We start from the raw sequence: 21535 nt of genomic DNA on the forward strand, positions 1-21535 counted from the left end.
CTCCATTCGTGTAAGAGCTTTTATGATTAATGATTAACTAGGAAGTCTTCAGTCGGTTCATAAATTACGACGTACGTACTCTGTAATCGCAGGGCACGGCTGTTTTTTCAGCTTTACCTGAACTAAAATTAATGTGAATTTTGACTTTCGAGCATTGTGGACCGTAATATGAATAACAGCAGTTTCGATTAAATTGTCAACTTCCATACATTGTGGGACGGTGACGTTTAATTTCTTATGCAACGCAGCCACACTGACGCGTTAGCGAAACAACTGTCAAAACACAAGTGGGCTGCAATTACCTGATTCGCCCATGAGACAAACACTATTAAAAAATTTTTACTGCAAGACATTGATTAAATACTAGCAACTACAGTACAAGATAATCGCCACAGCCAAAACCAGCTATTATTATATCTGTAAACGTAATAAACCCCACCACGCAGAGCATCCACTGGATCCAGAATGCCATCCAGAATGATTGCTGCGCAGAGTCAGAAGAAAGTGCAGCGCAATGAGGGACAGTTTCTCCAAGCGCAGATCCTGCAGTCCATCCGTGCACCATTTCTTCCCGCGGTAATGCGATGACGGACGCGGATCCGCGGTGTGTATCGCGCATAACAGCTACCAATGAAAAGAACAGCGCTCGAATAAAAAAGACAGTGTAGTTTCTAATAATTTTCTCTTCAGAACATTCACCAGATTTGCTTACTCTACAGACTGCCCTGCGACCCAGCTCCTGGTCCCCATCCGCAGCGACCTTTGTCAACCACTCCGACAGCGATCGCTTCTCGGCGTCGCCTGGCACCGGCAGCGCCGCCTCCACCGCATCCCACACCGTGGACGCCACATCCCCGTTCAGCGGCAGACGCGTCTTGACCCAGTCAACGCACAGCTGCACATACGACCGACGATCGCCCCAACTCCGCAGCACTTCGTTCAGATCGTAGTCTAGGCCCATGCGGCACCGCACCAGATGGATGACAGCACACGGCAAACCGCGACACGCTGCGATCAAAGTATGGAGATGGCGCGGGAACCGAGGCGGCACCCCCGAGACACTCCAGTCGAACCGGTGCACCTTGCAGACAGAACCGGTAATGCGGACGGATTCCGAAAACTTCGTTACGCCAACCAGATACAGCGCCGTCAGGGAGATCCCAGGGCGGACTCGCGCCAGATAGTGCAGAAAATCTAACACCATCAACAAACGTCCCTTCTCGATGCACTGGCCTCGATCGTGAATGATAACCCGTTTGGTGGAGGGACGCAGGCAGTTAAAGAGGGGCGCCGTGAGAATGTATTCCAGGTCGGGCAAGTCTCGACTGGCAGCGTCCGTTTCGATAATAACGTTGGTTGTCAAGGTAGGCAACTCCAGTACACCGTTCCATGCCGGGCACACCCCACGGAGTTTTGTCTGTGTCAGCGTGTCCAGATGGGCGAACACTTCCTCCCACTCATCGATACCCAGGGCGCAGGATTCATCCCCCGTCCTGCAGATATGCAAGGAATCATCAGGAGCCTCCACTGCACGCAAGATTCTCGGAAGACGATCCATCATGGCCGCGAGCAAAGCCAAAACAATTTTCTGTAACAATCAGCACAAACATTTTGCCAGAAACCGATGAAAAGAAACGGACACTAATGATCACTGGTTAATCATTGCCTAGTTATCGTACCTGAGCCTTGTTTTCGTCTTGCCGCAGCGGAAACCCAACGTCACCATGCAGGTCCACAATGAAATGCAACTGTTCATCCGTGACATCCATGCTGACCAGATGTTTGGAGACCCGTCGCTCATTAGCCTGCATCGTCCTGAACATTTTCAGGAGTTTTGATGCCAGCGTCGCACGACACCCAGCCGGCAACGGCACACTGCGCTTGACGAAGCGTCCCAGTCTAATAGGAGAGAGACGTGTCACCCTGTGCGCCGAATCCGATAACGTAGACTGCTGCTCAAACGGATCCGTCAACCATTTGGCTGACACAGGATAACGAAGGCGGTGCGTGGGTACAAAATCCGTCCAGGTAGCGCCGCTGTCCTCCCGCCCCTGGACGACAGCCACTGTGCAGTACCCCGACGAAAACGAGGGGCTCCGCGCCGGATTCAGCATGGTCCCGGGCCACCAGCGCCACGCCCCACCGGGATGTTCACGGCGAAGCACTTCGATGGGTATCAGTCCCCTCACGCCGTCAGCATATCCCCATTCCTCGAATTTCAAGGGTCTGGACTGGAAGATCCTGTTGAACGGGATGAGTTCGCGTCGACGATCTCGGCACAGCAGATCAATGTACAGTCCGTTGTCCGCCACGTCCACCACGCTGCCAAACAGCAGGACGTTTCCGTCGCCCACTACGTTGATGTCACGGGTCCGTGCCACAAACATGGCTGACGATGCTAGGGGACTATCTGCCAACGCATAATGATGCAATTAAACGCAGACGCTACAGTAAAACAGGCAGACAGGATCCTAGGTTCCTAGTGATTTACAGGATCGTAGAAATGCACTACATTCCTATGTTCAATCATGTAGACCGTTATGGTGCAGAGGGAAAGAGATGAGAGTTCGTTTTAATGTGGTAACACAGAAGGATCTACAGGAAGAATCTACCAGATACCGTCGAGAACAGCACACACTAGACAACGAGCACGCCAACATGTGCAACAAGTTAGCGCTGTTTTTACACGCTAATGACGATATTATCAACGCATCAGTTATCTCACCTCAGAAAAACTGGGAAATCCGAAAACAGGAGATACCGGATATCAGATCACGAGATTCGAGAAACGGAGAAAGATAAGTACTTGTTGTCTTTGCTGACTGTCAGACTGTGAGTAGGTCGGGTTCCTCGATGAACTCGCAGCTCAGTGCGCGTACTGTAAAATAGAAATTTCGCTGTACATCTTGTTGACGTAACCGACCACCCAAAGTGGCTACGCCGTGCGTCGACTACACTGAGCTTACATACGGTAATTTACAGTACGAGTACGAGTACTCGTACTGTATCTTCAAAATCAAACGGTTTACTGTTGATCGAGTCTCTATTAAATTTTCGCTGATTGATCTCTGGATTGTAAACCGTTTACACAGTTAAAGTTTTTTGGAGCGGAGTCCCGTGGGTTCTCTAGAGGTTACCTTTTTCCAAAAGACTTAAAATGGCTTACCCAACCAGTTCAAATAAAACCCATATTGTTAAGAAGCGCTTCAAAAAGTTTTTCCGCCACCAGAGTGATCGCTATGGAAAATTACGGGTATTGCAACTATGGCGACATGCTCATCATGGTTCCCGCCGTCCTGTTTTGAGTAGTTCCTGTTGTTTGAGAATCTGTGGTTGATTAATCTGATGTTATAGCCCGGCTGGAGAAAGCCCCATGGTATTGACAATCGTGTCCGTCGCCGATACAAGGGAACCAACTGCATGCCAAAGATCGGTTATGGCGGTGACAAGCGGACCCGACACGTCCTTCCCAATGGTTGCCGCAAGGTCCTCGTCCGCAATGTTCAGGTAGTTCGCTCGCAACGCTGTTTCTCAATGCCAGATCAACAAGTTAGGGTTTATGATAGGATTTGGAGGTGTTGATGATGAACAACCGGCGGTACTGCGCGGAGATTGCCAGTGGAACATCGGCCAGGAAGTGCGAAGTCATCGTTGCCCGGGCTAAACAGATGAGCATCCGAGTTTCTAATGCTAATGCGCGGTTACGAGCGGAGGAGAATGAATAATTGTCATACTGTCTTTTATGCTCAGTTACCATCGATTTCGTATATTATAAAAAACCGCGTCTTCACTTTGGGTTCTACCGTTCTGTCTGCTGTTCTATTCAGTTGTCAGCCCACGTTTGCCAAATCAGTTTCGGCCAGATTAGTTAACCCTTTTCATTGTTAACTACAAGTACCGTAAATTCCTATATTAACGTAAACTCCGATACTTCCGTTAAAGCCAAGATGATTCAGACAGACTTCCGGTGTTTTTACATGACCAAAACAACAGTACTTCGAGTTGGTAAATTCCCACCAGACTGATCAAACTAAATGACAATAAACGGTTACGACTGCATTAACATGAAAACATTCAGCAAATTGCGGCACACAACAAATCCAGAACATGGAAAACTCCCAATCAACACACAGCAAGAACATAGAAACCCAAAAAAATCCATACAAATTGAAAACATCGTCCTAACCCCCAAGAAAACAATCTCCCTCCATCCACCATTCACACTCTCAGCGATGTCGACGATCGCGGTCTCGGGACCGACTCCGTCGCTCGGCGCCCCGCGAATCCCTCCGATCCCGGTTGGAAGTGCTCGTCGCGGTGGCGCTGCCATGCTTGCGGTCGGGTTCGCGCGTTCTCGACGAACCGGGAGGCGGGGATCGCGAGCGGGAGCGTTTGCTGCGCGGTGGCGAGCGGGAGGTGCGTTTCTCGCGGTGCCGACTGCTGCTGCTGCCGGTGTCCTTCCCGGTGGAGGCGCTGCTCATCAGGGATTTGCGGTACTTCTCCACCTGGCTGCTCATCGACTCGCCAGCGGTGCGTTTCCTTTTGCCGCTCTCCAGCTCGTCCTGGTAGGTCATCACGCGCATCTAAAAAATATTCAAAAAAATAATGGAGAAAAGCTCCACATGCAGATAAAATGCAAATCATTTATTTATGGCATAAAACGAGGACTAAACAACATCAGACGGTAAGGAAAAAGGACTGTGCGATAGTATGCCAACGTAGGCACAAAACGGCCAATAACACAAACTAAGAAAATTAATTAAAAATAAATGGATAACTGAAATGGGAAGATGTATGTAAATACGGATAGCAACAGAAATCTCGATCGTACCTCAATTTCTCGCAGTTTTTCTCTGACTTCGTCGTCCAGTTTCTTCGCCTGAATGGCTTTAGATGATTCGGATTCCTTCGGTGCACCATCGGCTCCTTCCACAAGATCCCATTTGCTCGTCGTGATGGCTGCAATGATAACCTCACAATAATGCAGCAAACACAATTGACAGCTGTCTACTTTGGATTTCACTGCACTTTCAAAGCAAAACCGATCAATTTCGTTATCTAAAGGATAATCATTTGCCTTGCCAAATCCATTATTCGGCAACGCGTTTCCAAACAAATAAATCGTATTATTTAAACCGAGAATCCAGCGGAAATTATGTAAAACTCAAAAAGGACAGGGAATAATATTAATGTAGTAATATGTAAAACTGAAAATTTCCATTTAATGGTTGTTAGACTTGATTATAAACAGGAATGCTACACAACAAATGGTAAAATTTTACTGGTTAATAAGCTATTCACTCGTCAATTAATACTAGATACTATTATTAAATAAAATAGATTTTTACTCAAATGGCGCGTACCCTGGGCTTTCACTTGCTCGGGATCCACAGTCTCCCATCTCGACGGGGCGAAAGCCACCGGGGCCGGCTTGGTGTCGGCGGCTGCCGGCTCTTCCAACGGCGCTCCGTCGACATCTTCATCAACTGTAGAAAATATAAAAGGATGAGTTACTCCAGTCCAAGATTACCAGGCGGCAGGGTCACACCGTACAAATACATAAATCATAAAAAAGGAAAAGCAAAACAAATCTGGTCCTGGCTACCCTAATATTTTCGCTGGTCTCTGGTAACAGTACTGCTGATTAAATCAAAACAGCGGGACGTAATGAAACAATGTCAACAAGCTGCAGAAAAAAACAATGCCGACAACGACAAGTGACTGATTGAAGAGCACAAAAAGGCAGGAACTGCGACATAGATTTGTATTTGTTTATTGTTACCATTGACTCAAACTTACTGGGCACACCGTCCACATCGGCATCCATGTAGCTGGGCACCAGACTGGGCGGCGGTACGGCGGTCAGATTGACGGGTTCCGGCGGCAGTGGCTTGCCGTCGATGCCGCTGCCCTCCTCCACATCCGACCCATCACCGGGCTCCAGACCCAGGAAGACGTTCTGCAGTTTGATCAGATATTTGGGCGGATACAGCGCCCAGTCTTCCCATGCGCGGAAGCAGTTCATCACGCGTTGCTACAACAAAAACCCAAACGTCAGGATTTATCGTCAACAATTACTTAAAATTGTTTGAACAGACACACCGCAATAGCCAGGCTGATATTAACGTTCACAAATACGTCAATCTTGTCACTAACAAGCTCACATTTAAAGTTTAAAATTAAATATTACAAGTACATCCTAATGACATCCATTCATTAATTACATCCATCCTCTTAATTAGATTAGTTCTTTCATTTAAAATTAAAGCGATTATCTGAAATCCATACACAACGAGCAAACAATGTTTAGCAAAATAATACGAACAACAACATTTTTAATCGAAATATCCAATAAATTTTCCATTAATAATTTCGTTCATTGACAGTCAATTTTATTCCATGTACTACTGCGGTAGTGCTGCCTGGGAAGGAATTAAAGCATATTTTCCCGGTAAAAATGTTAAAGATAAATAAAGTAAATACCTTATACTGCTCGGCTTTCAGGCGTCCTTCAATGCTTCTATGGGACTTCTTCAATTGCGTAAAGATGTAAGGAAATTTGTGTTCAAATCTATTGCGCAATCGAAAGCTCGTCAGCATTGTGGGCACGCAATAATCAGTGGGAATCAGGGAAAACAGGATAACGTGATATGTTTTCCCGGTAGTACAATCTGCGACTGTCTTCCAACTGTATCTATCCCAGCTCTGTCTCTTACCCATTCCTATAGTACCAGGCGTTCTGCACGTGGACACTGCTGCAGTTGTGGAGGATGTCGGATATCAGAAACAACTTGGCCACCTAAACACACGCAACCACCACATCAAGAGCGTGTCGTGCAAAATTATAAAAATTTCACGTAATCATTCTGTACGAAATTCGTTCACGTAAAGAACATACATAATTTCGTTACGTATCGACAACAAACAAGTTAGTAGAATCTCAATACAACGTCCTGAAAGCAAGATGTATCTGTGCTGGTATACGCAACAGTACAGTCATAATAAGCATTAAACTATGGAAATGATTTGTGCCGAAAATCCATCTGTGCCAAACTAGAGCCACCAGAATTAACAGGCATAATAATCGTTATTGTTAAAAACCTTTGGAACAGTTTAAAAAAGTTTAACATGCTCCTGCCTCCTGGTCAGTTATAAATGGTCAAACTGAAGACACCCAAAAATTATTCAGTAGATCTTTAAAAACTATTTCCACTACTGAGCGCAGTGAATTACTAGACGTCTACCTTCTTCATGGGCAGGTCATCAGGATGCCCGAGAGAATTTCGGATTTTCCCGATCACCGTCTCCGCGTGCTCGGCGTGGTCAATACAGAACACCATGGCGTCGGCGATGCTATCCCGCGATGGCTCCAATCCATCCAGAATCTTATCCAACAACGTCTGCTCCCTAAAGAACAAATATCCCTTCATTAAATCTCTTATTTATTAATAACTGTTCTTATCATTAATTGTTCTTGTTATTAGTCATTGTCACCAAGTATTATTTATTCACAATGTTAATTATAAATGATAAATCAAATAACTGCTAAATAATGCACAGCCTTACTCGTCACTCATGCCCGTCTTCACCGGCACAGCCTCCTCCACCACGGGCTTCTTCCGTCGTCCCTCGTTCTCCTTGACATACCGCTCCTCGCCCTCATGCCGCACGAGATGCTCCGGCATCCCGGCCGTGTACGGGTTCAACGGCGGCGGCATCCACATGGGGCCGCCCTCGAACATGCGAAACTCCTTCGTCCGCCACTGCGTCGGCGTGTCGCCTTGCAGGATGGAGAAGAGCTTCCAGCGATAGTACACGTGCTCGTTGCAGCGGTTGTCGAAGAGGAAGCGGTACATGGGGTTGCCCTTCTCCCGCTGCATCAGCATGGCCTCGAAGATGGGCCCTTCGCGGACGATGAACTCGATGACGCGGTGGATGATGCCCAGCAGGCTGCGGTCCTGCGGCTGCCATACTTTGACGGTGCTGCGCGATAGGATCTCTTCTAGTTCGGCGGGGGGTAAGGGTGGCCCGTCCTCGTCCAGGGGCAGACGGGCGTCGTCTTCCGGTGTGGGCTGGGCATTAAACGGAAGACCTATGGACGAACAGAAGCAAAAAATGTCATTCAACGGCAAATAAAGTTAGAATTATTTATTTTTTGCAGACCATTTTTCAGTTTTATTATCTACTGCTAAGTGCTGACATTCGTATTAACTTTTCAGTTGAAAAAATTTACAGTTGATTATTATCTGTATAATCTCTACTGTTTTCCAAATTCAATATACCGAATCTAAATCAAAAAATTTGGGTTGAACTTAAAATTTGCTTGGTCACTTGATACATAAAATAGCTGAATGATGTTGCTTTTAACAAATTGTTATTCAAATAAACCTTAAAGATCCTTTGATTATCCAGTCAATGCATTTTTAATTTCTTGTACATTTTACTGAAAGACGGAGAACAGCAAGCATCAAATGTTGCACTGAATTAGATACAAAAACAAACATTCATTCTTCCTTTAATAACATGCTATTCAAAGCCATCACATCGATGCCAAATTCAAACCATCATCATACAACAACCGGAAGTACATTTTTACAGCTTATTTACTACCAAAGTTTACTGCTGTCCGTTTACAATGCCATCAACAGACAAAACACATGAGCCCGCAGACCAATAAAATAAAATCAACAAATAAATGACAATTCGTACCTGAATGCGGCGGCGGCTCCAGTAGTTCAGCCAGTCCCGGGGGAACATAAATGGGAAACGTGGGAATATTGACGGCTTTACCCCAGCCTAATCGCATTTCAAATCCCATCACGTCCTTTCCCCGGAGATACATCAGAGCCCGTTCAGCGTCCACGCGGCACATGAACGCCACGAAGCCACACAACGTGGAGCGGCCTTCAAAAGACAGAAACAAATAATTACGTAATTCGCCAAGGGAAATTACAATAGGGTAATCACAATGACAAAAACAAAACACTCGTAACTCCACAGATAAAAAGAAACGTCTTTACAAAAAATAACCATCGCAACGATTTAAAAAAATGATTAATCGCAACACGCATTTACAGGTCCAGAACGGCAGACTACTCGTTAAACTGACAAAAATCATATCAAAAATCAAAACTTTAGAATACACCATAACAACAATATCTTAAACGATTACGAAAAGTAAATAAAAAAAGAATATTCCACCAAAAGAATTTTATATCTACCAATGAGCACATTTTTTGCTGAAAACTGTATTGAGTTGGCAAACCTTAGAAAAAAAGCAGTGGAAACATGAAAAAACCACCAAAATTAGAATTTCTTCGATTGCATCCAGTCTAAACACCAGGCCCTACAATTCAAGCTAGATCAATCTACATGTTGGCTACCCACCTGCTCGTACTTCTTCCCGATCCTCCCCGCGGGGATACATAATCTTCACACTGGCAATCGGTCCGTAGCGTCCGAAAATATCACACAACTGCTCCTCCGTGATATTAGGCGCGATATTCCCCATGTACAGATTGGTGGAACTGGAGTCCCCGCTCAGATCGTACGTCCCGTCGAACACCCGCAGATCATCATCCAGGAAGGCGGCATGCTGCGACGGCGGCAGGGAGACGGTGGTGCCGAGCTTCGATTCGATCTTGGCGATCTGATCCTTGAGGCGTTTGCGTTCTTCGCGCTCCTGCTGGATCTGCTTCAGCTCCTCTTTGAAGATCTCCAAATTGGATTTCTTCTTGTCTTTGCCTTTTTTCAGTAAGGCGGCGGCTTTGGAGGAGGAGGACGAAGCGGGTGTGTGATGGTGATGGCTGGGTGGGGAACGCTCACGACTGCGCGAACGAGAACGCGAACGATGACGCGATGTTTTGGGTTTGAGATTGTAGATTTTATCTGAGGCACTGCCCGCTGCAATGTCACAAAACACAGCATTTCTGCATCCAGTTTCTTTCTTCTAAATTTATTTATCACCCTGATAGAAATTATGACAATAAAAAAGAGCATCAACTTGTGTATTTATTTATTTTTTATGTATTTCAAACCAAATAAATACCACAACAATCGCAATAAGCTAAATTCATTAAATAAGAAATAGTATAAGACTAAATTAAAATACGGCGAAACAGGATACAGTATATCAAATCCAAAATATACGTTAAATCGGTAAAAATTAATCAAATTAATTATTAATACGAGAAAATTAAATACAGTGAAACAGGATATATCAAATGCGAAAATTAAAAAAAATACGCTAAATCGATAAAACGCAATTAAATTAATGTCAACACGATAAAAATACTGCAAAATACGAAAAAAATAAGTACAACGCGATAAAAATGTACGCATTAAGAAATTAAAATTGTCAGTCAATTTTTAAAGAAATTTAAACAGACACGAAACAGAAAACTGAAAAGTCGAAAAAATCGAAAAACCGATGACTGCATCGCACAATCAGTTACTTACGGCGCAAAAGGTAACTATCGCTGTACATACCATGACTTTCTTCGCCTTTACCGGGAAGTACAACGCCTCCGCGTACAAATGTGGTGAAATTTTTCGTCGGATCGGTTGTCTTCTCAAAAGCCTGCACGAACTCGGAGAAAACCTCCGCTGAACGCTTAAGGTCATCCTTGAGAATGGTAAAGAGTTGAAGGGCATGTCGCACACACGAGTCAAATGTGTTTTTAAGAACTGTCTGACGGACGGATGGAGTTCAGCGAACCCCACATACCTTCTTCTTCAGATCCTCCTGCTCGCGTTTGGAAAGAGGACGTTTCAGCGACGACATGCTGACAGATTATCCGCACGACGCACTTCAGGTTATAAACTCGCAATCAACATGATCAGCTTAAGGAAAAAAACAAAGATTACAATTTACAAATTTTAAAGTGCTAATCTGCAGTCAAACTGCGAAAACGATCAGCGCAACGAAAATCGAAAAAACGGAAACTGACGAGCCTGTTGGTAGAGCTCAAGTTGTCAAGTTTGTTCTAAAAACAGCGAAGATTTGCAATGTCCCTGTACCGAGGCCGCCTATCGTCGAGCTACTTTACAGGGAGCGTATCAGAAACACATGTCGTCTCGTACTTTTTTACGGCTGTTGTACCTTTTCCCTGTGATGATTTCACTGAAACGGCCTTGGTGAACATAAAAATTTCACCGGAAATCAAGTTTACTGTCAAACGGCGCCCGTTGGATTTACGCGCTTGCGAAATTTCATTTCTTTGATAATTTCTTTTGATTCCAATTTCCAGCAGATTACGTATCTTGTTATTATGACTTGATAATGCATTGATTTTTCGCAGTACAGTCACTACAGTGTATTCAAATAATTCGCTTTATTCGTGACAAAGTAATGATCGGAAATATTTCCTATTTCCAATTTCTTTATTGTCAGATATTCACTAATTTATTACGAAGCTTCCTGATTTCTACGCAGCTGTGCGAACAAAATTTGCTAACGATGATTTTTTTCCATTTTTAATCTTCAAACGTTCCACCAGAAAGTGGAATTTTCGTCTCTTCAACTGACATTCCGAACATTCACATAACCTTTTAAAAAAATTAGAAATGATCTGGAATTCCACAAGAATTGAGACCAAAAACACAAAGCGGGTTAAAAGAGTCGCGCAGGAAATTCTCTACCGGAAGTAATCAGCACAAAACCACCGCACAGAGAGCGAACCATCAAATTTGGCTTGAAATAAAAAAAAACAAAAAACAGGAATGAGAAATTCCATGCCCGGGCGCTTTACTTGCCCACGAAGGCGTCCTTGGCATCCCCGATCTTCTCGCCCAGGCTGCGGGCGTCCTTCACTTCCGTGCTCTTGGTGTGCACTTCCTTGCCGTCACGGATCTCGTGCTTCTCCTGTGGAGCAAAAAAAAACAGCAACCGTAAGTTACAGAACAACACAAAACAAATTAACAAAAAATTCTTCCTGAATTTCCAAGCTCCAAAACAAAATCAAAAAAATTGCGGATAAAATACGTGAATTTTTAATAACACACCAACACAGGAAAATTAAGCACTAATTCGAATAATTTTCAAGAAATAATTACGCAAATTCATCAGCTATATTATTACACACATTAATGATTAATGGAATTCGTATAATTTTCCAGAAATAATTACGAAAATTCATAGCTGTATAAAAGATTCAGGATCAAATAACTGAATTCAACCAAGAAATTCGGAAAGATTGATGCAAACAAAAATTCTTGAAGCATTCAACTTTTCGAAAAAAAAGGAAAGGTCACCAATTATTCAAATTTTATCAGAATTAAATTAAAAAAATCACTACATGCTAATGTCCTACTGACTTCGCAAAACCAGATAAATCGTTGAATATTTTACAGGATTAATCACTGCACAATTAGAAAACCAGCAAGCAACTTACATGTTCCTGCTTCTGGAGCTTGTCGGTGGTGTTGAAGGCGGCCTTGGCATCGTCGATCTTCTGGCCCAGGGAACGTCCGTCCTTCACTTCATCGGTAACGACATGCTTCTCGCTTCCGTCAGCATAAACCTTGTGCTCCTCCTGAACAACACGTTGGTTGGCAGACATGGTGATGGGTGAGATACGACTAAAGTCAGGAATTACAGGGAAAAAACGCGGTTATTCACTTGGAAAGTTCACTTCGGAAATTGCAAAAATATCAGATGTGATTTTGAACTCCAAAACCGCTCCGACTTTTATACGTGCAGGCCAAGGAAGGAGGAGACAGATAAGCGGCACGCGTGGAAACAACCGCTGGAATGCGCTGCACGACGGATCAATGATTCCGCGTTTCAATGAATGGGGTTTTACCCACGCTGCGATACGGCATCGCCGTGAATAACTGATAAGCAGCTGTACAATACCGTGAGTCATTCGCAATAAAGAAAGCGGCGCTCGCTGACTTTTGCATAAAACCGGTTTTAAAAGCTCTGCTTCCGTGGTATGTACGTACTCGGATGCACTCGGTGGTAAGCAGCAGTACGACGAGTACTGTACGCTCACTGGTCAGAAGGTACTTACTCAAGGAGACTGTCGAACATGAAAGTAAGTACTACAGTATTTCGGCCCTCAGCAGACAGGTGCGGTCAAATATTCACAGTCCACTTTACAACTGTTGTTCAGTTGTTGTACTTTTATTTTTATTTTTAAACACTCGAGTATGCCATCGTACCATTGCACCGTACTTTGGCACTTTGTACTGTATTTTCACAAGTTTAAGGAACATGGTGGGGGCGTGGCCAGCGTAGCCGGACCGTCGGTCGGCTTTGATCTCAAAGGGGCCGACAACTCGTGTGCGCGGCCCGGCCCCTGGAGCGTTCCTTAAACTTGTGAAAATACAGTACATTAATTTGTACTTTCGACGATGCACAACTAACTGAGAATAATAATTATTAGTTATTTATTGCATTAACGCGTGTGACGCGTAATTTTGTTTCTATCCAATGTTCACTCGAATAACCCAATAAAGTTACTTATCGTTACATTAATATTACTACACTTACGGTTAGTTACTGAAGAGGATTATTAAACTGTTATATCTATATCTTTGTTTTGTTTGTTAACACTCTATCCACGCGGTTTTTCTGTTCCCCATTCATTCATCAGCGCATAAAAATTTAAGTTAATTTGATTGTATTTAAGGAATTCCATTAATTTATCTGTTTTACCTTATTAAAATATTTCGGTAATAAGCGCAGATTAAGATATGAACTTTACAGTATCTTTGCTATCGTGAAATGATGTTGTGTACAATGCAGGTTTAATTAATGGTACAATGGTATGTATTTATAGTTAATGCGAGTGCGTACAATGTAACTATTACAAAGCAAGGATTATGATTACGCTCATACTTTACTGTCATATGTTCTTATAAACTTCGCAGTTACTTACACGGAAAAACGAGATCAGAACACAAATCACTATTTTACTGTAATTATAATTATTATCTACATCTGTAATATGAAATAATAAAATTTAATTTATACGGGGTATGTACTGCACTTACGATTGAGCTCGTATTTACATACGTATTTACATACTGTACCTCAGTACAAAATAAGAGTAAATCAGAACATCAGTACAAATCGTATAGATAGAAGTACTTATTATAAAGCTATGTATTCCTTTCTACAATAATTGTTCCGTTTTAACCTTGAATATCATACTTCTACACTTACAATCGGTTACAATAACAATATAAATGTTTTATCGTATTTATAATTTACGGTATTGATGGCTATAAACAATTCCAAATTTCTTTGTGGCTTTAGTGAGTCATGTGTATTCTATTTACTTTACGTCCGGTTTTGAAAGCTTTACATGACAGAGTTCATGGGAATACGTACCTAGCTAATGGCTAATATCATCAAAAATATGGTTCATACCATTTCGATAATCGTATCATAATTTTTTTTATTAATGTTTCTTTCTCACCACATTCGTTCGTGTAAGCGCACTACGGGCCTACGGTATCAGTATCAATATTTTAAAATCAAACTTGAAGTAGATAAATTGATGTATACCGGTAATTTGGCGGTATACAATGTACGACAAAAAGAGGTCGAACCGATCAGTCGGTCCGCGGTTCAAAATAATCCCATAGACTTAAGCATTGATTGCAAGCCAAACGGTTATGCGCACAGATCCTATGTTGTGCCTACGAGAAAGCAAAATGGCTAGAATTTGTGCTGTTCGCCATAAACAGCCACAGGTTTAGTATCAAAAAGTTTAAAATTTGTTTCTACACCTTTTGATATGCAACTGGTATAGCTGCACTTTGATATTCACGGAGCGCGAGCGTCTGAAAGTAGTGAGTAAGCGTCCAAGTTTTAGTGGTGGCGTGTCGTTGCGAGGTTATTTTGAACCGCGGACCGACTGATCGGTTCAACCTCTTTTTGTCGTACATTGTATTTAGTAATCGTACATAATGCATACTCGATAAGTACTGATTTACTGTTAATAGATTAATAATAATCGCAGTGCCGCCCGCTGGAGGTACTGTAAGGAGAATAGTATAAGTACGAGAACATAAGTTTGTTTTTGAATTTCTTGAAGGGTCATCGTGAAAAACTGCCAAATCTTAGTCATCTATACGAGAATAATCCCCCAGTGTCGACTACAGATATGTAGAGTGATTGTAGACGTTCTATACGGTAGAACAACTGGAAAATTTGCCATCGTGAACTCCTGCAGAATGTATGTACAGTAAATCGTTCATTATGATCGGGTAAATCACTATTTCGTTTGTTCTAGTCGTGCGCCCATTTTTCTGGAACCAGCCTTCACGTATCATACGTGCAAGGTTCGCATTCGTTTTTTAGGGTTACCCACAAACTGACCAGGCCATGAAAATATCGATCGCGACTGACAGATCTGAACTGGTGATGAACCTAGCTCCTGTTGATTATTACCAAACAAATTACGAATACTGAATACATAAGTGTTACGAGCGACATGGCAGATGTTGGACGTCAGCGAGATTTCACATGTACAAGTACAGACACAGACGCACTCATACCAATACCGGCACATATCAAGCCGATCAAGAATTAGGATAGCTGGGAAACGGTTTAGCGTTGTACTTGGACACCATCTCGGAACTGATCACGTACAGCGGACCATTGAACGCCGACGCTGCTGATCCCGCATCCACAGCAGCTGATCCTGGATCGTAATGTGGAACGGCATTCACGACATCTGGATACGTCGGCGGGACATACGGCTCATCGTCGACGTTCTCCTCCTCAACCGGAAGTGGTTTGGGCGTTACCGGCTTCGCATAATTCACGGCGACAGGACGTACCGATGGTGCCGCATACAGGAGCGAAGCATACGGAGCAGGTTTATACGACTCCACGGCAATCGGGGAGTAATATTTGGGTGTATTGAGGTAGCTGGATACCGTCTGGATGCGGTAGACGTCCGATGGGCGGTATCGGTTGGTCACGGGGACAAAAACACTGGGATCGTCGCCGACTTTCACGAGGTATCCGACCAGCGTCTGAGGTCCTAAATTCACCCCGGGATAACGCGCGCTGGTGAGCTGGATAAGCAAACAAACCGCAATGACAGCGAACAGCGACATTGTACAATATTAGTAGAAAACTATATATAATGTAGATTTCACATAATATACATTGTTCAGCTGCCCATCTAGCACATGGATCGATGTTATCGCGACCGAAAAGATTTTGCTATTAAATATCGATGCTGCACTCTGTGGTACTGTGCGGCTTAATTGTAATAATGATTTTCTAGCTTATGACTACGTTGTATGTATTGTACAACTAGTGCAGACTACAATAACCTCATTTACCGGCAATAAAAAACATCTGCTACCCGGTATCAGTCGCATATAATTTATTTAATGTCGAATGTTTCGGTGTGCAGGCGTGGTGCTCGCATAATTACTAGATCATCTACTTCTGATTGGTGAAATTATTCACAAATTATGACGGTTCTGGGCTGTAATAAATAATTGGTACTGCTGACCCAGTGCAATTTCTAGAAACGAAATTAAGCCAGGTCGGGGCACGAAATACTCTGGCCTATCTGGAACATTTTCTGTTCCAGGATAATGGCACTTCTGGGCCAACGTATTGTGGGCCAGATCTGGTTCAGATTCGTGGGAAGAACTTGCCCAGCGTGGCGCTGAAATATTCTGGCCCAGAAAATCGTAGTTCTGGCCCACAAATTAAATAAAGACTTCTTTATTTATTCAATTCAGCCAACAAAATCTAGCGGTGCCGACTGCACAGTTTCTATTGAATCACAAAGGATAATTTTGATAGTAAAGAAATAACCCGCCCAATGAAACAGCTTATGATTTATTCTGTGCTGACCCGCCAGACCGGCAGCAAGTATATGCATGCATGTACTACGCCCGTGTATCCGGTCGAAAAAGTTCCGTAATATAATAATAATAAAATAATAATAATAATAGTCATTATAATGATCATTCACGTTTGCTTGAAACGTATGACACAACGTACGCGCTGCAGATCATTGCGTGTATATCTATATTATTTAAAATATATTAATGAACTATAGTTCTATAAATACAAAGTTGAAACCTGAATTAGCACATTGAAAAAATAAAATATATTCGTAAGCAGTTAAATAAATATCATTATTAAAGCATAATTTACTGAAACATTTCGATGCTATTTGGAAACTGCCAGCCGTGGTAGTTCGCTTTCCCGCGCTTGGAGGCGGTACTACCGTTGCTGTAGATGTCATGATCACATGTACTTATTTGTTGCTCATGCAGCTACAAAGCGCAAATTTATAAATTCTCTTCTTCCACTGCTTTTAAGTTTTACGATATCCTCTGTTTCTCCTTTTAATTATTGTAATCACAAAGGCATTTTAGTGTACATCAGACCTATAAAGACTGCTCCTGGTAGATGGTTCATAGCGCCGCATGTCTTTGTGCTGTTATTTCATGCAGTTTAGCGTTTACTGTTGCAACGGTTCGTGGGCTTTGCCAACTCTGGACTTGCGTCAGCTGTCTGATCGTCGAAAAACTTTTTTCCACCTTGTCGAAACCTCCCATGGTATATGTCCAACAAGAGAAAGAAGTTCCGGAAAATGTGGAAATCATAAGTAACTGATAAACAGGATATTCCCGTACAGGTGCGTGCGTTGCGTTAAAAGTACTTTGAAAGCCATATGCAAACAAATGTGCTGTATATTTTATTTGCATATTGGGAACTTATGTTTCAACTTTTTACTGATAGTTAAATTTCTATTTTTGTTTTATTTTTTAAATGTTTAATTATTGTCGTGCATTATTATGATTTTCTTCGCGTGTACGGTGTATATGTAGGTTCCAGTTCGTGGAGAAAACCCAAATCATTTGTAGGCCCATTTTAATTATTTTCAGAATGCAGTAAATTATTGATTCTAAATAATAAATAATTTTTTATTAACTATTGAGTTGATCAATAAGTTTGTTATTTAATTTCAGGATTTTGCGCATAGATTCTCCATTATCCGATGAAAATTTTTCACGAACTCCTGCCCGCTGCCGTTTATAAACCTACCGAAGCTGCCGAATATTTCCGATGAGAAGAAGTAGCGAGAGAAGCTGTATGCCATCGAGTCGGAGGGCGTTTTCGAACAGAGCTGATGCGGATGTTAATTACGAATTTTTGCGCCGAAATGTTAAGAAATAAATGTAGTTATATATACGCTGTGCATCATGTTTTTATGTTTATGACGTGATTAACGCAGACCTATGATCAGTGCATATGATGCGCTACGTGATCATAAATAAAGCTTAATAGGTTACTTAAATCATGCAAAGCAGCATTCGATTCAAGTAAACATGTAAAATATAAAACGAAAAAGCAACCGCAAATTCAAAGTAATTTTAATGTTTGGACTGGGCCAGAACGCTGCTACATATCGTGTTTAGATAGGCCCAGGCGGAACCAGAACTTGCTCAGAGTGGGTCTACAAATAGGCCTTCCGCCCGTTTGCCGGTAGGCCTGAGCTCTCTGGCCCGCACAATGGCACCTCGGACTTCGTTTGTGGTCCCGAACAGGGGAGTTTGACAGGCCCAAACAACCCCTGTTCGGGTTACAGATTAGCACTGGGGAAGAGTGCACTGCAGCTCTAAAAGCCCAAAACATATGTTCGCGATACAGCGTCCGTTCAACTTTGCATTGCAAGCATGTTGTCCTGTTTCCAAATTAATTAATAATACAGTATGCTTCCTTTCAGGCTTTCATGCAGCTACCTTTACCAACGGTATAATTAAATGTATTTACATGTGTATACTTTTGTTTACGGGTATTACGCATAATCCCCATAAAATATAGAATATTATAAAGGTATTTAGGTGTAAGTACTTTTGTGGAAGAAAATAAAAAATTTTAATTAATGCGTCTTTGGTACTTATTATCAAGAAGAAGGGTAAACCTTTAATAAGTACAAACTATGTACCAAAACAAAACACATTTTAGAAAAGAAAAACTTCCTCTTTGCTATCCTGATCGGGGATCGTACCCGTTACACAAAAAATAAATCATAAGATCAAGAAAAGTAGCTAACATAAGATCTTCTAACAATCTAACATAATCATTTCGTTGGCATTCGAAAGCCACTCATGTATGTACAGTATGTTAATGGTGATTTCCTGGGCTTCACGAATCACTTCCACGAAAACTTCCCATACCCGTACCAAGGATAGGAACGTTGACCTTTTGTGCATACTGGAATTTTTCAGCTGAAAGTGGATGTTAGCCAGCTGTGTCAAACGGGACACTGGTGATGACGATAACCGATGCACAACTCAATTTTCGCTGTAGTGATTAATAGGAAATTTTTAGCGTTGTGTGGACACAAATGATTGCAGTTGCTTATTGCTAGCCTTCATTTGCCAATTTAGCAGTACAGTAGATAGCGCACGGCGACCTTTTATAAACGTCAACCTTTGGTGCGACCGGGAAAAGCGTGTCAGCGGGCTTCGGCTTGTGAATACCGACTAAGATGCGGCTGCGATCACTATGGGGTCCTTGTACAATAGCCAATGACAAACAGGGCAGCGTAATTACTGTCGAAGGCTGAAGCGAACTATGGACATGAGCGTTCTCATTAAAGGACCATGCATTAAGTCCGACTGACTCTGAGAAATGGGAAGGAAAATCCGTTTGCACAAGTTTACCGTTTGCCGTCTCCAGTGCCAGCCCTGGATGACTTCACGTACGCATATGCAGAAAATATTATGAACAGCCTCATTGCCTGCCGCCTGGTACGATCAGAACAGCTGTTTGTGACCTCGCTTCGGTTTTGTAGCATTAGCATAAAGTAGTGTGCTTCCCTAAATTCTAATCCCTACTGGTAGTGTGCATATGTTGAACACTTTAACCAACCAAGCAGAAGTGGCACGATCCGTACAACGTTTCGTTTCTGGCACCAGTGAACTGTTTCGTACGCATTTGCCATCGTAGCCATGTAGTATACCGCGTAGCACGCGGGTTAGTATGCGGCTGACTATGCGACCGACTATGTCGCAAACTTAAATTATTTCGGTAAATCCCATTGGCTCGTAAGCGAGCGGGCTGTCATGTGCCGCCCACTTGAGTTTCTGTACGTACAGGCTAATACTTGCACTCATAGTCTCACAGTCAGCCCCGTAGCAACCACCACTTGTGCAAGCGCAACGTCTGCATTTCGCAGTCTGCGCTCTGCAGTTACACCGTTATAAGCTTTCGAATTTAAAATTTGGAAACTCACAAACAAGGTTTCCTTTTCTACAACTGTCTGCTTACGTGGTACCGTCTCGTGATGTTATAAAATATGGATTTGCTGATAATTCTGGAATTCCTGTTGGCTGTCATCATCAGTTTGGCTTCGAAATTTGGAGTTCTATTCGGAAGGAATATCAGCAATACGGGATCGTCCTTATATGTTCGGGTTTTTAACTACTGTTGAGTTGCAACGTTCAACGGTAATACTTTGGCAATTCCACGACGTAGAGAACATCATTCGAAGTTTGGCGTCAACACGTTAATCGGTATTTATACGCTTATTGGTAATTATTCTATGATTTTCCGGGAATTCCTGTTACACGCTTGCGTGAATGTTGTCAGGACGGGTTCAAGGTCTTGAAAAATTATTAATAATTGTAAAACGTCAATAAGGGTATTTTATGATTTTAACGTCATTAGATGTTTTTGTGAAAATTGTTAGTGCGCGCACATGCTTTTTCAGTAACGGGTAAACTGGCAATTATTGTTTCTTTTTTAACAGGAATTCCATCAACACATTTGGCTCTTGATAGATCGGACTTCAGAGATCGCAGCTTCTGATGAAACATAAATTGTAAGTCAGATTTTTCCGTAAGCTAAATAGTGCAAAAAGAAACAGGCGTAGGTTTACTTTCACCTAAAACAGTTGTATTTAAGATGTGTTTACAAATCCACAGTATACTGAGTGTGCCCTGTTTGTAGACTGCAACGCCAGATCGGGAATTCCTGTTCCAAACTATTTTGGATTTTTATCGAAGCGTCAAAGATTATTCTGAGCTCGCGTTTTTGATTGTGATTTTGATTTCTGCGAAGTGTGAACAGATTCATTTTGGGTAGTAACATTGTTTGTTGCGTTTTGTTATCCTGTCATTGCGTGCAATGCAAAATTTGTTTGACTTTATTGCACTTGTTCTGGAATTCCTGGTTTTAGTACTACGACCGTAATGTGTAGAAGTGATCTTGAAATTAAAATTTCTCGTATTAATGGCTGTCCCAAAAATAAACCAGGAACTCATATAAAACGTCATCATCCAGAGCGGGTGGGAAAATTATGTACTATAAACGCACGAATCGCAGGAAGCATGTAAACGGCATCTGCAAGAATCCAGCCAATGGGACCAGCTGCACTGCCCAATAGCAATTGCATCAGCTCGTCCAATGGGGCAGACGCAATTAACAAGAGCTTGGGCTATGTGCACTAGCCAATCAAATTCGCTTTAAAACGACTCAAGCGGTGTAGTAGTCGGCGAAAGTTGAGTTGGAAATTCCGTTTTGATATCTAGTTAG

General features: G+C 42.6%; 4 protein-coding genes and 1 long non-coding RNA gene across 5 annotated transcripts; 2 read left to right on the forward strand and 3 right to left on the reverse strand.

The window, feature by feature from the left end:
- Nucleotides 1–220: 220 nt before the first annotated feature.
- Nucleotides 221–2850, reverse strand: LOC129582739 (uncharacterized). The gene is made up of 4 exons (XM_055474346.1): nt 2726–2850; nt 1680–2410; nt 713–1588; nt 221–624 (listed from the first exon to the last, which is right to left on the reverse strand). Exons 2-4 carry the CDS (start codon nt 2385–2387, stop codon nt 412–414), a joined length of 1797 nt encoding a protein of 598 aa, XP_055330321.1. The 5' UTR covers nt 2388–2410; nt 2726–2850; the 3' UTR covers nt 221–411.
- A 179-nt stretch (nt 2851–3029) lies between these two features.
- LOC129582591 (60S ribosomal protein L32-like) lies at nt 3030–3949 on the forward strand. Its single transcript, XM_055474129.1, has 3 exons — nt 3030–3253; nt 3355–3507; nt 3567–3949. The coding sequence occupies exons 1-3, from the start codon at nt 3158–3160 to the stop codon at nt 3723–3725; spliced, it is 408 nt and encodes a 135-aa protein (XP_055330104.1). The 5' UTR covers nt 3030–3157; the 3' UTR covers nt 3726–3949.
- An 8-nt stretch (nt 3950–3957) lies between these two features.
- LOC129582590 (U2 snRNP-associated SURP motif-containing protein-like) lies at nt 3958–11007 on the reverse strand. Its single transcript, XM_055474128.1, has 12 exons — nt 10727–11007; nt 10489–10624; nt 9388–9903; nt 8710–8904; nt 7567–8092; nt 7245–7407; nt 6717–6799; nt 6484–6571; nt 5800–6034; nt 5364–5486; nt 4832–4959; nt 3958–4583 (listed from the first exon to the last, which is right to left on the reverse strand). Exons 1-12 carry the CDS (start codon nt 10781–10783, stop codon nt 4227–4229), a joined length of 2607 nt encoding a protein of 868 aa, XP_055330103.1. The 5' UTR covers nt 10784–11007; the 3' UTR covers nt 3958–4226.
- A 482-nt stretch (nt 11008–11489) lies between these two features.
- LOC129582649 (uncharacterized) lies at nt 11490–12670 on the reverse strand. The gene is made up of 2 exons (XM_055474216.1): nt 12393–12670; nt 11490–11863 (listed from the first exon to the last, which is right to left on the reverse strand). The coding sequence occupies exons 1-2, from the start codon at nt 12558–12560 to the stop codon at nt 11747–11749; spliced, it is 285 nt and encodes a 94-aa protein (XP_055330191.1). The 5' UTR covers nt 12561–12670; the 3' UTR covers nt 11490–11746.
- A 7491-nt stretch (nt 12671–20161) lies between these two features.
- LOC129582758 (uncharacterized) lies at nt 20162–21225 on the forward strand. The gene is made up of 3 exons (XR_008689682.1): nt 20162–20514; nt 20751–20822; nt 20951–21225. It is a non-coding gene; the product is annotated as an uncharacterized LOC129582758 (long non-coding RNA).
- The last annotated feature ends 310 nt before the right edge of the window (nt 21226–21535 follow it).

Source organism: Paramacrobiotus metropolitanus, unplaced genomic scaffold (assembly GCF_019649055.1).
Source record: "Paramacrobiotus metropolitanus isolate TYO unplaced genomic scaffold, Prichtersi_v1.0 Parri_scaffold0000008, whole genome shotgun sequence".
In the NCBI taxonomy this organism is placed as follows: domain Eukaryota; kingdom Metazoa; phylum Tardigrada; class Eutardigrada; order Parachela; family Macrobiotidae; genus Paramacrobiotus; species Paramacrobiotus metropolitanus.

Excerpts from the sequence above, each read along its gene's own strand:
- LOC129582591 (XM_055474129.1), top strand. The coding sequence starts at position 3,158 with ATGGCTTACCCAACCAGTTCAAATAAAACCCATATTGTTAAGAAGCGC. Across the intron at positions 3,254-3,354 it reads ATCGCTATGGAAAATTACGG|CCCGGCTGGAGAAAGCCCCA; the intron begins GTATTGCAACTA and ends CTGATGTTATAG. Across the intron at positions 3,508-3,566 it reads TCCTCGTCCGCAATGTTCAG|GATTTGGAGGTGTTGATGAT; the intron begins GTAGTTCGCTCG and ends GGTTTATGATAG.
- LOC129582649 (XM_055474216.1), bottom strand. The coding sequence starts at position 12,560 with ATGTCTGCCAACCAACGTGTTGTTCAGGAGGAGCACAAGGTTTATGCT. Across the intron at positions 11,864-12,392 it reads AGCTCCAGAAGCAGGAACAT|GAGAAGCACGAGATCCGTGA; the intron begins GTAAGTTGCTTG and ends TTTGCTCCACAG.
- LOC129582739 (XM_055474346.1), bottom strand. The coding sequence starts at position 2,387 with ATGTTTGTGGCACGGACCCGTGACATCAACGTAGTGGGCGACGGAAAC. Across the intron at positions 1,589-1,679 it reads AAGACGAAAACAAGGCTCAG|AAAATTGTTTTGGCTTTGCT; the intron begins GTACGATAACTA and ends TGATTGTTACAG. Across the intron at positions 625-712 it reads GTCGCAGGGCAGTCTGTAGA|CTGTTATGCGCGATACACAC; the intron begins GTAAGCAAATCT and ends TTTCATTGGTAG.
- LOC129582590 (XM_055474128.1), bottom strand. The coding sequence starts at position 10,783 with ATGTCGTCGCTGAAACGTCCTCTTTCCAAACGCGAGCAGGAGGATCTG. Across the intron at positions 10,625-10,726 it reads AGGAGGATCTGAAGAAGAAG|GATGACCTTAAGCGTTCAGC; the intron begins GTATGTGGGGTT and ends ACCATTCTCAAG. Across the intron at positions 4,960-5,363 it reads CGAGCAAGTGAAAGCCCAGG|CCATCACGACGAGCAAATGG; the intron begins GTACGCGCCATT and ends TTATCATTGCAG.